This window comes from Oncorhynchus mykiss, chromosome 9 (assembly GCF_013265735.2).
Source record: "Oncorhynchus mykiss isolate Arlee chromosome 9, USDA_OmykA_1.1, whole genome shotgun sequence".
In the NCBI taxonomy this organism is placed as follows: domain Eukaryota; kingdom Metazoa; phylum Chordata; class Actinopteri; order Salmoniformes; family Salmonidae; genus Oncorhynchus; species Oncorhynchus mykiss.
The window spans coordinates 11,112,128-11,126,955 of NC_048573.1; the positions used below are offsets into that span (position 1 = coordinate 11,112,128).

Below are 14,828 nucleotides of genomic sequence, written 5' to 3' on the forward strand. Positions count from 1 at the left end.
CAGTACTATGATTCTTTTTGAATGACCCAAAAGGATAAAACACATTTTTATTGTCGCTCTTTTGACACAGTCCTCTGATGGTAAATAAATTCCACCATCTTTAAAAGGAATTTTGAGAAAACACAAATATTTTTTTTTCTTCATACAAATCCACATTTGACATGTATAACAGAAACATACGTAAGTGCCTACAATGATTATGCAGTTGTGCTACATTTTCCTCAAAGAGGATAAACAACGGAATTGAATGAGTCTGAAATGTGTATTCTTGTGTTCACACTGAAATAAAGTATTACAATTTAATCAGATTAAAAAGAATGATTAAGATTATGTGAGAACAATGTAACTAAATTATAGACCACCAATACAAATAAAAAACAATTTTATTGGCCACATATTTAGCAGATGTTATTGTGGGTGTAGCGAAATGCTTGTGGTTCTACTGTAGCTCCAACAATGCAGTAGTATCTTAACAATTCACAACAATACACAAATCTAAAAGTAAAATAATGGAATTAAGAAATATATAAATATTAGATTGAGCAATGTCAGAGTGGCATTGATTAAAATACAGTAGAATAGAATACAGTATATACACATGAGATGAGTAAAACAGTATGTAAATAATATTTAAACATGGTTAAAGTGACTAGTGTTCCAGTATTAAAGATATGTATATAGGGCAGCAGCTTCTAAGGTGCAAGGTCGTGTAACCGGGTGGAAGCCGGCTACTGATGGCTATTTAACAGTCTGATGGCCTTAAGATAGAAGCTGTTTTTCAGTCTCTCGGTCCCAGCTTTGATGCACCTGTACTGACCTTGCCTTCTGGATGATAGCGGGGTGAACAGGCCTTGGCTCGGGTGGTTGATGTCCTTGATGATCATTTTGGCCTTCCTGTGACATCATGTGCTGTAGTATAGGTGTCCGACTGGTGGGCAGGCAGTGTGCCCCCAGTGATGAATTGGGCAGACCGCACCACCCTCTGGAGAGCCCTCGGTTTCGGGGCAGTACAGTTGCCGTACCAGGCGACGATACAGCCCGACAGGATGCTCTCAATTGTGCATCTGTAAAGGTTTGTGAGGGTTTTAGGGGCCAAGACAAATTTCTAAAGGCTCCTGAGGTTGAAGAGGCACCGTTGCGCCTTCTTCACCACACTGTCTGTATGGGTGGGCCATTTTAGATCGTCAGTGATGTGTACGCCGAGGATCTTGAAGCTGTCCACCTTCTCCACTGCCGTCCCGTCGATGTGGATAGGGGCGTGCTCCCTCTGCGGTTTCCTGAAGTCCACGATCAGCTCCTTTGTTTTGTTAATGTTGAATGAGAGGTTATTTTCCTGGCACCACTCCACCAGGGCCCTCACCTTCTCCCTGTAGGCTGTCTCGTCATTGTTTGTCATCAGGCCTATGACTGTTGTGTCGCCTGCAAACTTGATGATTGAGTTGGAGGCGTGCGTGGCCACGCAGTCATGGGTGTACAGGAGGGGGCTGAGCACGCACCCTTGTGGAGCCCAGTGTTGAGGATCAACAAAGTGGTGTTGTTTCCTACCTTCACCACCTAGGGGCGGCAGGTCAAGAAGTCCAGGGCCCAGTTGCACAGGGCAGGGTTCAGACCCAGGGCCCCAAGCTTAATAATGAGCTCGCCAGACTATTTACATTGACCCCCGCCCAGTTGTTTTGTACACTGCTGCTACTCTGTTTATTATCTATGCATAGTCACTTCACCCCTATCTGCATGTACAAATTACCTTGACTAATCTGTACCCCCTGTATATAGCCTAGTTGTTATTTTATTGTGTTACTTTTATTATTTTTTTAACTTTATTTGGTAAGTATTTTCTTAACTCTTTCTTGAACTTCACTGTTGGTTAAGGGCTTGTAAGTAAGCATTTTACGGTAAAGTCTACAGATGTTGTATTCGGTGCATGTGACAAATAAAGTTTGATTCTATGTACTATGGTGTTGAATGCTGAGCTATAGTCAATGAACAGGATTCTTACATTGGTATTCCTCTTCTCCGGATGGGATAGGGCAGTGTGCAGTGCGATGGCGATTGCATCGTCTGTGGATCTATTGGGGCGGTAAGCAAATTGAAGTGGGTCTAGGGTATCAGGTAGAGGTGATATGTTCCTTAACTAGTCTCTCAAAGCACTTCATGATGACCGAAGTCAGCGCTATGGGGCGATAGTAATTTAGTTCAGTTACCTTTGCTTTCTTGGGTACAGGAATAATGATGGACATCTTGAAGCATGTGGGGACAGCAGACTGGGATAGGGAGATATTGAGTATATCTGTAAAACACTCCAGCCAGCTGGTCTGTGCATGTTCTGAGGACGCGGCTAGGGATGCGGTCTGGGCCGTGAGGGTTAACATGCTGAAATGTCTTACTCACGTCAGCCACGGGGAACAAGAGCCCACAGTCCTTGGTAGCAGGCCACGTCGGTGGCACTGTGTTATCCTCAAAGCAGGCAAAGGTGTTTAGCTTGTCCGGAAGCAAGATGTCAGTGTCCGCGACGTGGCTGATTTTCCCTTTGTATTCATCAAATCAAATCAAATGTATTTATATAGCCCTTCTTACATCAGCTGATATATCAAAGTGCTGGACAGAAACCCAGCCTAAAACCCCAAACAGCAAGCAATGCAGGTGTAGGAGACCGGTGGCTAGGATAAACTCCCTAGACAGGCCAAAACCTAGGAAGAAACCTAGAGAGGAACCAGGCTATGAGGGTTGGCCAGTCCTCTTCTGGCTGTGCCGGGTGGAGATTATAACAGAATATGGCCAAGATGTTCAAATGTTCATAAATGACCAGCATGGTCAAATAATAATAATCACAGTAGTTGTCGAAGGTGCAACAAGTCAGCACCTCAGGAGTAAATGTCAGTTAGCACGTTCGGTGAACAGGTCAGGGTTCATTAGGGCGGCAGGGTAGCCTAGTGGTTAGAGCGTTGGACTAGTAACCGGAAGGTTGCAAGTTCAAATCCCCGAGCTGTCCTTCTGCCCCTGAACAGGCAGTTCAGGGGCAGAACCCACTGTTCCTAGGCCGTCATTGAAAATAAGAATTTGTTCTTAACTGACTTGCCTAGTTAAATAAAGGTAAAATTTAATTAAAATTAGCCGCAGGCAGAACACTTGAAACTGGAGCAGCAGCACGGCCAGGTGGACAGGGGACAGCAACTTGCAACCTTCATCATGCCAGAGGTTAGGGCTCAGGTCTTCCGAAAGAGAGAATTAGAGAGAGCATACTTAAATTCACACAGGACATCAAATAGGACAGGATAAATACTCCAGATATAACAGACTGACCCTAGCCCCCTGACACAAACTACTGCAGCATAAATACTGGAGGCTGAGACAGGAGGGGTCAGGAGACCCACAGTGGTGGCCCCATCCGATGATCCACCCGGACAGGGCCAAACAGGCAGGATATAAACACTTTGCCAAAGCCCCACACCACTACAGGGATATCTTCAACCACCTGAGACAAGGCCGAGTATAGCACATATAGTCCGTGATTGTCTGTTGACCCTGCCACATACAGTGGGGAGAACAAGTATTTGATACACTGCCGATTTTGCAGGTTTTCCTACTTACAAAGCATGTAATTTTTATCATAGGTACACTTCAACTGTGAGAGACGGCATCTAAAACAAAAATCCAGAAAATCACATTGAATGATTTTATAGTAATTAATTTGCATTTTATTGCATGACATAAGTTTTTGATACATCAGAAAAGCAGAACTTAATATTTGGTACAGAAACCTTTGTTTGCAATTACAGAGATCATACGTTTCCTGTAGTTCTTGACCAGGTTTTCTTCATCCTTTCACTGAAAGCCACAGCAGTCATATTTGGAGGCAGACTGGCCAAAGGGCAGTTCGGGCAAATGCCAGATGGGCTTGTTCATTTTAATCCCATTGGACCTGTTTAATTCCATTGGGCCTGTTTAATTCCATTGGGCCTGTTTAATCCCATTGCGCCTGTTTAATTCCATTGGGCCTGTTTAATTCCATTGGGCATGTTTAATCCCATTGGGCCTGTTTAAATTGGTTTTGTGCAAAATTATAATGTTTTGGCTTATAAAGGGGGCCTTGAGGAGAAAATGGGGCGTGTGTTGGAAATGCCCTTGCTGATTTCTGGTCTCAGTCCATCCCTGGTCATATTTGATCATCAACCAATGACCAATCAATAGATTTAAACCCATTGGGTTTAAAGTTACATTTTGAAGACTGCCGCTGGATGTGTAAAACAAACTTTGTGTTTACAAATGCTTGTATTATTATTTTGGTAAAGTGTGTTGAGACCTTGTTAATAAAATAAATACATTGTGATTTGATTTGACATATTTTTGGGGTAAAGTGTTTGTCAAAACCGTGTTATTCTTGACCAAAATAGCAAATTAATTATACTGCCTTCAAGTGTGAAGGTTACCTTTAAAAAATAATACAAATCCACAGTGAAACAAATGATGACCATGGAGATGTTGAATTCCATCATGCATTATATGGCTGGACATGTCTGGCAAGGTCAACTGAATTTTTAAATAAATTGATCTTTAGATAATAAAACTGTTAGGCCTGTTGGAAATGTAGATTGATTGGTCCGATTCTTAGAGCCACCCTCTGCCGTAAAGCGGTCTGCGCCAAACTGTCGTCGTAAAATCACAGCTTGTTCAGCATCGCCACAACAACACTGTTTTGCAGAAAAGGGGATTTTGACGTCTGATTTGGAACACATTAACAGGTAAATATCATCACCAACATCTGAAGATGTGGTACAATATGCTTTCCGAATGTTTTAATGTGTTGGATAATATTGATAATTGCTTATAGTCACGTTATTACTAGTGCGTTAGCTAGCATCTTTTTGTTAGCTTATCTGGCAAGAAGTAGCTAGCTAGCTGTATATCTGTTTATCTTGGATAGCTGCCTAGCTATCCACTGCATGTGCAGTTAAACGTTTACTTATACGCCAAGCGAACTTTTCTTCAGGATGTACCTTTCGTAATACCGTAGTTTAAGGATCTAACTAGGGAATAATAATGTTCTGCTCATTTCAGTAATAAGAGCTAACTTAGCTACCTACCTTGTGTTAGCTCTAGCTACAGTGCCTAAAGAGAGTATTTATACTCCTTTTATTACATTTTTATATAACCAGGTAGGCCAGTTGAGAACAAGTTCTCATTTACAACTGCGACCTGGCCAAGATAAAGCAAAGCAGTGCGACAAAAACAACACAGAGTTACACATGGAATAAACAAACTTACAGTCAATAACACAATAGAAAAATCTGTATACAATGTGCAAATGAAGTAAGGAGGTTAGGTAATAAATAGGCCAATTGTGGCGAAGTAATTACAATTTAGCAATTTACACTGGAGTGATATGTGCAGATACGGATGTGCAAGTAGAAATACTGGTGTGCAAAAGAGCAGAAAAACAAATATGGGGATGAGGTAGGTAGTTGGATGGGCTTTTTACAGATGGGCTGTGTACAGCTGCAGCGATTAGTAAGCTGCTCTGATAGCTGACTCTTAAAGTTGGTGAGGGAGATTTAAGTCTCCAGCTTCAGTGATTTTTTGCAATTCGTTCCAGTCATTGGAAGGGGAGAACTGGAAGGAAAAGCGGCCAAAGGGGTGTTGGCTTTGGGGATGACCAGTGAGATATACCTGCTGGAGTGTGTGCTACGGGTGGGTGCTGCTATGGTGACCATGGTGAGCTGAGATAAGGCAGGGCTTTACCTAGCAAAGACTCATAGATGACCTGGAGCCAGTGGGTATAGCGACGAATATGTAGCGAGGACCAGCCAACGAGAGCATACAGGTCGCAGTGGTGGGTAATATATGGGGCTTTGGTGACAAAACTGATGGCACTGTGATAGACTGCATCCAATTTGTTGAGTTGAGTGTTGGAGGCTATTTTGTAAATGACATCGCCGACGTCAAGGATTGGTAGGATAGTCAGTTTTACAAGGGTATGTTTGGCAGCATAAGTGAAGGAGGCTTTGTTGCGAAATAGGAAGCCGATTCTAGATGTAACTTTGGATTGGAGATGCTTAATGTGAGTCTGGAAGGTGAGTTTACGGTCTAGCCAGACATCTAGGTATTTATAGTTGTCCATATATTCTAAGTCAGAACCGTCCAGTGTAGTGATGCTAGGCAGGCGGGTGCGGGCAGCGATCGTTTGACGAGCATGCATTTCGCTTTACTAGTATTTAAGAGCAGTTGGAGGCCACGGAAGGAGTGTTGTATGGCGTTGAAGCTCGTTAAGTGTCCAGAGAAAGGGCCAGAAGTATACAGAATGGTGTCGTTTGCATAGAGGTGGATCAAAAACTCACCCTTGACTTATTACACATCTTGTGCTACAGCCTGAATTTAAAATCGATTTAAAAAAAAATTAAAAATTAAGTCTCCAACACACAATACCCCATAATGACAAAGTAAAACTTTGTTTGTGGATGTTTTCTTTTGGTCTGGTGTAGAGGTCGACCGATTATGATTTTTCAACACCGATACCGAATATTGGAGGACCAAAAAAAGCCAATAATTTTTTTGTAATAATGACAATTCTAATAATACTGAATGAACACTTATTTTAACTGAATATAATACATCAATAAAATCCATTTAGCCTCAAATAAATAATGAAACAAGTTCAATTTGGTTTAAATAATGCAAAAACAAAGTGTTGGAAACGTAAAAGTTAGCATGCACCTCGCTAACTAGCTAACCAATTCACATTGGTTACACCAGCCATTAGGCTGATTGGCTTGAAGTCATAAACAGCGCTGTTCTTGCAAAGAGCTGATGGCAAACGCACGAAAGTGCCGTTTGAATTCATGCTTACGAGCCTGCTGCTGCTGCCTACCATCGCTCGGTCAGACTGCTCTATCAAATCATAGACTTAATTATAGCATAACACACAGAAATACGAGCCTTTGGTTATTGATGTGGTCGAATACGGAAACTATAATTTAGAAAACAAAACGTTTATTTCAGTGAAATACGGAACCGTTTGGTATTTTATCTAACGGGTGGCATCCCTAAGTCTAAATATTCTTGTTACATTGCACAACCTTCAATGTTATGTCATAATTACGTAAAATTCTGGCAAATTAGTTCGCAATGAGCCAGGCTGCCCAAACTGTTGCATATACCCTGACTCTGCGTGCAATGAATGCAAGAGAAGTGACAATTTCACCTGGTCAATATTGACTGCTAACCTGGATTTCTTTTAGCTAAATATGCAGGTTTAAAAATATATACTTCTGTGTATTGATTTTAAGAAAGGCATTGGTATTTATGGTTCGGTACAGTCGTCCAACGATTGTGCTTTTTTTCACAAATGCGCTTTTGTTAAATCATCCCCCAGCGATTATATGCAACACAGGACACGCTAGATAAACTAGTAATATCATCAACCGTGTGTAGTTAACTAGTGATTATGATTGATGGATTGTTTTCTATTAGATACGTTTAATGCTAGCTAGCAACTTACCTTGGCTTCTACTGCATTCGCGTAACAGGCAGTCTCCTCGTGGAGTGCAATGAGAGGCAGGTGGTTAGAGCGTTGGACTAGTTAACTGTAAAGTTGCAGGATTGGATCCCCCGAGATGACAAGGTGAAAATCTGTCGTTCTGCCCCTGAACAAGGCAGTTTAACCCACTGTTCCTAGGCCGTCATTGAAAATAAGAATGTGTTCTTAACTGACTTGCCTCGTTAAATAAAGGTATTAAAAAGTATAAAAACAAAACAAATTGGCGCCCAAAAATACCGATTTCCTATTGTTATGAAAACTTGAAATCGGCACTAATTAATCGGTCGACCTCTAGTCTGGTGCTAATTTATTGAAAATGAAATACAAAAATATCTCATTTACATAAGTATTCACACCCCCGAGTCAACGATTTAAGGAAAAACTTTAACTAGGCGACTCAGGAACATTTCATGTCCTCTTGGTAAGCAGCTCCATTGTATATTTGTCCTTGTGTTTTAGTTTATTGTTCTGCTGAGAGGTGAATTTGTCTCCCAGTGTCTGTTGGAAAGCTGACTGAACCAGGTTTTCCTCTAGGATTTTGCCTGCTTAGCTCTATTCCGTTTCCTTTTATCCTAAAAAAAAACAACCTCCCTTGCCAATGACAAGCGTACTCATAACATGATGCAGCCCCACCATGCTTGAAAATATGAAGCGTGGTAGTCAGTGATGTGTTGTGTTGGAATTTCCCCAAACATAACGCTTTGTATTCAGGACATAAAGTTAATTTATTTTCAACATTTTTTGCACTTCTACTTTAGTGCCTTATTGCAAACAGGATGCATGTTTTGGAATATTTTTATCCTTTTCACTTTGTCGTTTAGGTTAGTATTGTGGAGTAACTACAATTATGTTGATCCAGCCTGTGTTCTCCTATCACAGTCATAAAACTCTGTAACTATTTTAAAGTCACCATTGGCCTCATCCCTGAGAAGTTTTTTTCCTCTCCGGCAACTGAGTTATGAAAAACACCTTTATCTTTGTAGTGAATAGGTGTATTGATCCACCATCCAAAGTGTAATTAATTAACTTCACCATGCTCAAAGGGGTATTCAATGTCTGATTTTTGTTGTTGTTGCCCATCAACCAATAGGTGCCCTTCTTTGTGAGGCATTGGAAAACCTCCCTGTTCTTTGTGGTTGAATCTGTGTTTGAAATTCACTGCTCGACTGAGGGACCTTACAGAGATGAGGTAGTTATTCAGGAGGGAGTCCATGCAATTTATGTGACTTGTTAGGCAGATTTTTACTGCTGAATGTATTTAGGTTTGCTATAACAAAGGAGTTGAATACTTATTGATTCAAGACTTTCAGTTTTTCATTTCATTTTATTTTATTTAATTGGTAGAAAAATTCTACATACAGTTCCACTTTGACATTATTGGGTATTGTGTGTAGGCCTGTAACACAACATATTGTGGGAAAGCCAAGGGGTGTAATTACTTCCTGAAGGCACCGTACATAGTCCTAACCAATAAAGCTTCTCCGTTTCCTCCCTCTGCCTTCCTCCTCGTCTTCTTCCTTCCCCTCCCTTCCTCCATATCCCCCCTTCAGGTACGCTGGAATGTCCTATGTCTTCATCAATGACTCGTCTCAGACCTCCGTTCCCCTGCTCCAGGTAGGGAAGATGCCTACCCCTGCACATTGACTCTGTACCAGTAGTGTTGTTATTGTTATTTTATTGTTGGGTAAGCGCTCGTAAGTAAGCATTTCACTGTATGTTCTACACTTGTTTTATTCGGCGCGTGTGATTTGACCACCCTATTGTCTGCTCCCCTGCTCCTGGTGGGGTTGAGTCCAACACAAGGGGGTTGCATCCCAAATCCACCCCTACGCCCTATTTACTTAGATCTGTGAGGATCTGACAGGCGTAAGCAATCTGGTAGTAGCTTCACTTGCCCTCTGATAGGTTAGATGGAGGTTTCACCATATTGACGACACCTGTCAAATCCTCTCACATCCCCACAAGTGTGTAGGTTCTAGGGTCCGGTGTGGTGTTGTGTTGTGCAACAGTGTAGGAACCAAACAGAAGCAAACAGGGATGGACCTACCAGAATTTGTCCAATAGAAACTCTTGTTTCGGTTGCAATGCGTTTTTCTACGGTGTGCTCCCAGGTCTTCAGAATCGATTTAAAGTTTAAGTTAGCTAAGGTCTGTTAATCAATTCCCTTATTCTCTGATTCAATACAGAATCAATCAATCAACTAATTCATCTAACTCATCCCGGGACGTTATCGTGAAAGACAATGTGTTCTCAATGACTTGCCTGGTTAAATAATGGCAAATCCCTAACTGCAGGCCTGCATCGACGGGGACCTGCTATTCGCCAAGCGGCTCCTGGAGACGGGCTGTGACCCCAACACACGGGACAACCGGGGCCGTACTGGCCTGCACCTAGCGGCCGCCAGGGGGAACGTGGACATCTGTTGTTTCCTCCATAAGTTTGGGGCGGACCTCCTGGCTACAGACTACCAGGGAAACACGGCGCTACACCTCTGTGGACACGTGGATACCATCCAGTTCCTGGTGTCCAACGGTCTCAAGATAGACATCTGGTGAGAGAGGCTGAGGGTTGGGAGGGCCTGGAAGGGAGTGAGGTGGAGTAGAGACTGTTTTACAGTTGGCTTGGGGCCTGAGAGGGGCTGAGGGTTGGGAGGGCCTGGAAGGGAGTGAGGGGGAGTAGAGACTGTTTTACAGTTGGCTTGGGGCCTGAGAGGGGCTGAGGGTTGGGAGGGCCTGGAAGGGAGTGAGGGGGAGTAGAGACTGTTTTACAGTTGGCTTGGGGCCTGAGAGGGGCTGAGGGTTGGGAGGGCCTGGAAGGGAGTGAGGGGGAGTAGAGACTGTTTTACAGTTGGCTTGGGGCCTGAGAGGGGCTGAGGGTTGGGAGGGCCTGGAAGGGAGTGAGGGGGAGTAGAGACTGTTTTACAGTTGGCTTGGGGGCTGAGAGGGGCTTTGACTGAGGGGTAAAAGCACGGTTAGAGTTACAGGGGTTCTATCACATAGAGGAACCCTTTAGGTCACCCTGTTAGGTTTTTCAGATATACACATTGGTCCAACAGTCCACTCCCCATAGAGTCAATGTGTTTCTCAAACATTGGTTGGACCCTTGTTTGAACATTATCATGCTACATTGGGTGTTTCTCTCTCCCAGTAACCACAACGGGTCCACTCCTCTGGTGCTGGCCAAGAGGCGCGGGGTGAACAAGGACGCTATCCGCCTCCTGGAGGGCCTAGAGGAACAGGAGCTGAAAGGATTCAACAGGGGAGCCCACTCCAAACTGGAGACCATGCAAATGGCTGAGAGCGAGAGGTGAGGAGAGGGGTGGGGGAGTTAATGAGAGAGGTGCAGAACAGGGGGAGGACAGTGCAGGAAGTGGAGGGGAGCCTATGTTACAGGCATTACTATGCTGCTTAACAGTATAGTTCCCTCACTCACAAGTCCTTACCGGTACTTGATGTTTCGTACTCTGCCTCGCCAACACACTTAACCGCCCGCTTGACAATAATACGCCTCCGAAAAGCTAGCAATTCAGCAACGTGATTGGTGACATTTCGAGCTGTGGAGCTCACTAACGGCACGATCTTAACTCTGTTACACCCACTCTAAGCTGGAAACCGATATATCTATCTACCTGTCTATCTCTCCTATCTATATATCTGTCTATCTCTCCTATCTATATATCTGTCTATCTCTCCTATCTATGTATCTATCTATCTAAACTCAGCAAAAAAAGAAACGTCTTCACTGTAAACGCAAATCCGACTATCACCCTTGGTGAGACAAAACCGCGACTCGTCAGTGAAGAGCACCCCAGTGACGGTGGGTTTGTGCCCATAGGCGACGTTGTTGCCGGTGATGTCTGATGAGGACCTGCCTTACAACAGGACTACAAGCCCTCAGTCCAGCCTCTCTCAGCCTATTGTGGACAGTCTAAGCACTGATGGAGGGATTGTGCGTTCCTGGTGTAACTCGGGCAGTTGTTGTTGCCATCCTGTACCTGTCCCGCAGGTGTGAAGTTCGGATGTACCGATCCTGTGCAGGTGTTGTTACATGTGGTCTGCCACTGCGAGGACGATCAGCTGTCCGTCCTGTCTCCCTGTAGCTCTGTCTTAGGCGTCTCACAGTACAGACACTGAAATGTATTGCCCTGGCCACATCTGCAGTCCTCATGCCTCCTTGCAGCATGCCTAAGACACGTTCACGCAGATGGACAGGGAATACAACGGGGAATCTTTCTTTTGGTGTTTTTCAGAGTCAGTAGAAAGGCCTCTTTAGTGTCCTAAGTTTTCATAACTGTGAACTTAATTGCCTACCGTCTGTAAACTGTTAGTGTCTTAATGACCGTTCCACAGTTGCATGTTCATTAATTGTTTATGGTTCATTGAACAAGCATGGGAAATAGTGTTTAAACCTTTTACAATGAAGATCTGTGAAGTTATTTGGATTTTTACGAATGATCTTTGAAAGACAGGGTCCTGAAAAGGGGATGTTTTTTTTTTGCTGAGTTTATCTATCTCTCCTATCTATCTATCCTATATATCTCTCTCCTATATATATATATATATATATGCGCTATTTCTCCTATCTATCTCTCCTATCTGTCTCTCCTATATATCTGTCTGTGCTATCTCTCCAACACAAGGGGGTTCCATCCCAAACCGACCCCTATGTACTTGTGTACCATCTATCTGTCTCTCCTGTCTATCTCTCCTGTCTATCTGTCTCTCCTATCTGTCTCTCCTGTCTATCTCTCCTATCTGTCTCTTCTGTCTGTCTTTCCTATCTATCTCTCCTGTCTATCTCTCCTGTCTGTCTATCTCTCATGTCTGTCTCTCCTGTCTATCTTTTCTGTTTTTCTCTCCTATCTATCGGTCTCTCCTATCTTTCTCTCCTGCCTATCTCTCATGTCTGTCTCTCCTGTTTATCTCTCCTATCTATCTGTCTCTCCTATCTATCTCTCCTCTGTCTTTCCTGTCTATCTCTCATGTCTGTCTCTCCTGTCTATCTCTCATGTCTGTCTCTCCTGTCTATCTTTCCTGTTTATCTCGCCTATCTATCTCTCCCTCCTATCTGTCTCTCCTATCTATCTCTCCCTCCTCTGTCTTACCTGTCTATCTCTCCTGTCTATCTTTCCTGTTTATCTCTCATATCTCCTATCTGTCTTTCCTGTCTATCTCTCCTATTTATAATCAAGTAATGGCATGTAAGCTGACACTGGGCTACTTCTTTCTCTTCCTGTCAGTGCAATGGAGAGCCACTCCCTGCTGAACCCCGACCTCCAGAACAGGGAGGGAGTCCTGTTCAGCTTCAGGACCACCTGGCAGGAGTTTGTTGAGGACCTGGGCTTCTGGAGGGTGCTGCTACTGCTGGTGGTCATCGCCTTGCTCTCTCTGGGCATCGCTTACTACGTCAGCGGGGTGCTGCCCTTCTCCGCCAGCCAGCTGGAGCTGGTACACTGAGGGAGGGGTGGATGGACAGAGGGTGAAAGTTGGCTTGGGACACATTCTGGTTATCCACCCTTGTCCAGAAGTGTGCACTTGCACACTCCCCTTTTTATGGCTTTAAAAGCATAGTAGTGGTGTAAGCGTTGGCTGGATTCAACCTTTGTGAAATCGTTACGAGAAAGTGTGCAAGTGCACACTTCGGGAGAAGGGCGGCGAATGGGGACTCAGTCATGGCATCTGCATTCTTCATTTCCTTACCTATGTGTGGTATATGAACATTTTCTCACTGTGGCCAGTTATGCATGAGAATGCACATCATTTCATGTGTCATTAATTTGTATGACTAAATTGACCAAATATCGACCAGCGACGTGACCATCTTCTTTCTGGAATACTGAGCTTTTACAGCAGAACTATCAGAAAAATAAAATATTCAGTACCAGTCAAAAGTTTGGAAACACCTAACCCATTCAAGAGTTGATATATTTTTTTATTCAAGACTGTGCAAAGCTGTCAAGGCAAAGGGTGGCTACTTGGAGAATCTCAAATATAAAATATATTTTGATTTGTTTTAACAACTTTTTTGGTTACTACATGATTCCATATGTGTTCTTTCATAGTTTGATGTCTTCACTATTATTCTACAATGTAGAAAATCGTTTTTTTTTAAAAAACAAACCTGGAATGAGTAGGTGTGTCCAACCTTTTGACTGATACTGTACATTTCTTACATGCAGTTATATCATAACTTTTCATGTGTGATTTAGTTTTGACCGTATTCAGCTCTATAGGAAGAAACTGTTGTATAATGGACCTTTTTCCTAACGTCACAACATGTATTGTTCTGTGTTGTGTGGAGTAACAAGCTGTATATTGCTATAGGGGTTTTTGTGTGTAATTATTTACTTGTATTTTGTTTCTTCTCCTTCCGTTTGTTGTTTTGAAAAGGGCCCATTTGTTAATTCATTTACCCTACAGGGTCAAATCCTCTTGCAAAGTCAATATTCTAGTTTTATTTCCATTCTTACCAGTTTAACTGAAGTCTGTTTCTCTCACACTAGTTGCACATTTCCCTAATAATGCTAATCAGGCTATAACTGTTGTGTGGAATCTTACAATGAACAAACATCTAACAGTGTGTAGAGTTATCCTGGGTGTCAGTCTGTTTCTGATCTCTTACCAACAAACTGTTCTGGGATCAGGCTAGTGTAGAGTTATCCTGGGTGTCAGTCTGTTTCTGATCTCTTACCAACAAACTGTTCTGGGATCAGGCTAGTGTAGAGTTATCCTGGGTGTCAGTCTGTTTCTGATCTCTTACCAACAAACTGTTCTGGGATCAGGCTAGTGTAGAGTTATCCTGGGTGTCAGTCTGTTTCTGATCTCTTACCAACAAACTGTTCTGGGATCAGGCTAGTGTAGAGTTATCCTGGGTGTCGGTCTGTTTCTGATCTCTTACCAACAAACTGTTCTGGGATCAGGCTAGTGTAGAGTTATCCTGGGTGTCAGTCTGTTTCTGATCTCTTACCAACAAACTGTTCTGGGATCAGGCTAGTGTAGAGTTATCCTGGGTGTCAGTCTGTTTCTGATCTCTTACCAACAAACTGTTCTGGGATCAGGCTAGTGTAGAGTTATCCTGGGTGTCGGTCTGTTTCTGATCTCTTACCAACAAACTGTTCTGGGATCAGACTAGTGTAGAGTTATCCTGGGTGTCAGTCTGTTTCTGATCTCTTACCAACACATTAAAGGAACTGTGATGTAACGTCTTCATAATGAGAGCATAAACTGTTCTGGGATCAGGCTAGTGTAGAGTTACATGGGACAGTAATGTAAAGGGATGTGTCATGTTTCCCTCGTCC

General features: G+C 43.1%; 1 protein-coding gene across 2 annotated transcripts; it reads left to right on the top strand.

Moving 5' to 3' along the window:
• The first annotated feature begins 4,631 nt into the window (after positions 1-4,631).
• On the top strand, positions 4,632-13,397 carry LOC110531434 (ankyrin repeat domain-containing protein 46-like). 2 transcript variants are annotated; one of them, XM_036987312.1, is made up of 5 exons: positions 4,632-4,739; positions 9,082-9,145; positions 9,826-10,082; positions 10,679-10,837; positions 12,771-13,397. In XM_036987312.1, exons 2-5 carry the CDS (start codon positions 9,092-9,094, stop codon positions 12,985-12,987), a joined length of 687 nt encoding a protein of 228 aa, XP_036843207.1. In that variant the 5' UTR covers positions 4,632-4,739; positions 9,082-9,091; the 3' UTR covers positions 12,988-13,397. The 2 variants fall into 2 exon arrangements, with proteins under 2 accessions (XP_036843207.1, XP_036843206.1); XM_036987311.1 differs by lacking the exon at positions 4,632-4,739 and adding an exon at positions 7,898-7,952.
• The last annotated feature ends 1,431 nt before the right edge of the window (positions 13,398-14,828 follow it).

Coding starts and splice junctions, on each gene's coding strand:
- LOC110531434 (XM_036987311.1), top strand. Junction 10,083..10,678: donor GGTCTCAAGATAGACATCTG/GTGAGAGAGGCT, acceptor TCTCTCTCCCAG/TAACCACAACGGGTCCACTC. Junction 10,838..12,770: donor CAAATGGCTGAGAGCGAGAG/GTGAGGAGAGGG, acceptor TCTTCCTGTCAG/TGCAATGGAGAGCCACTCCC.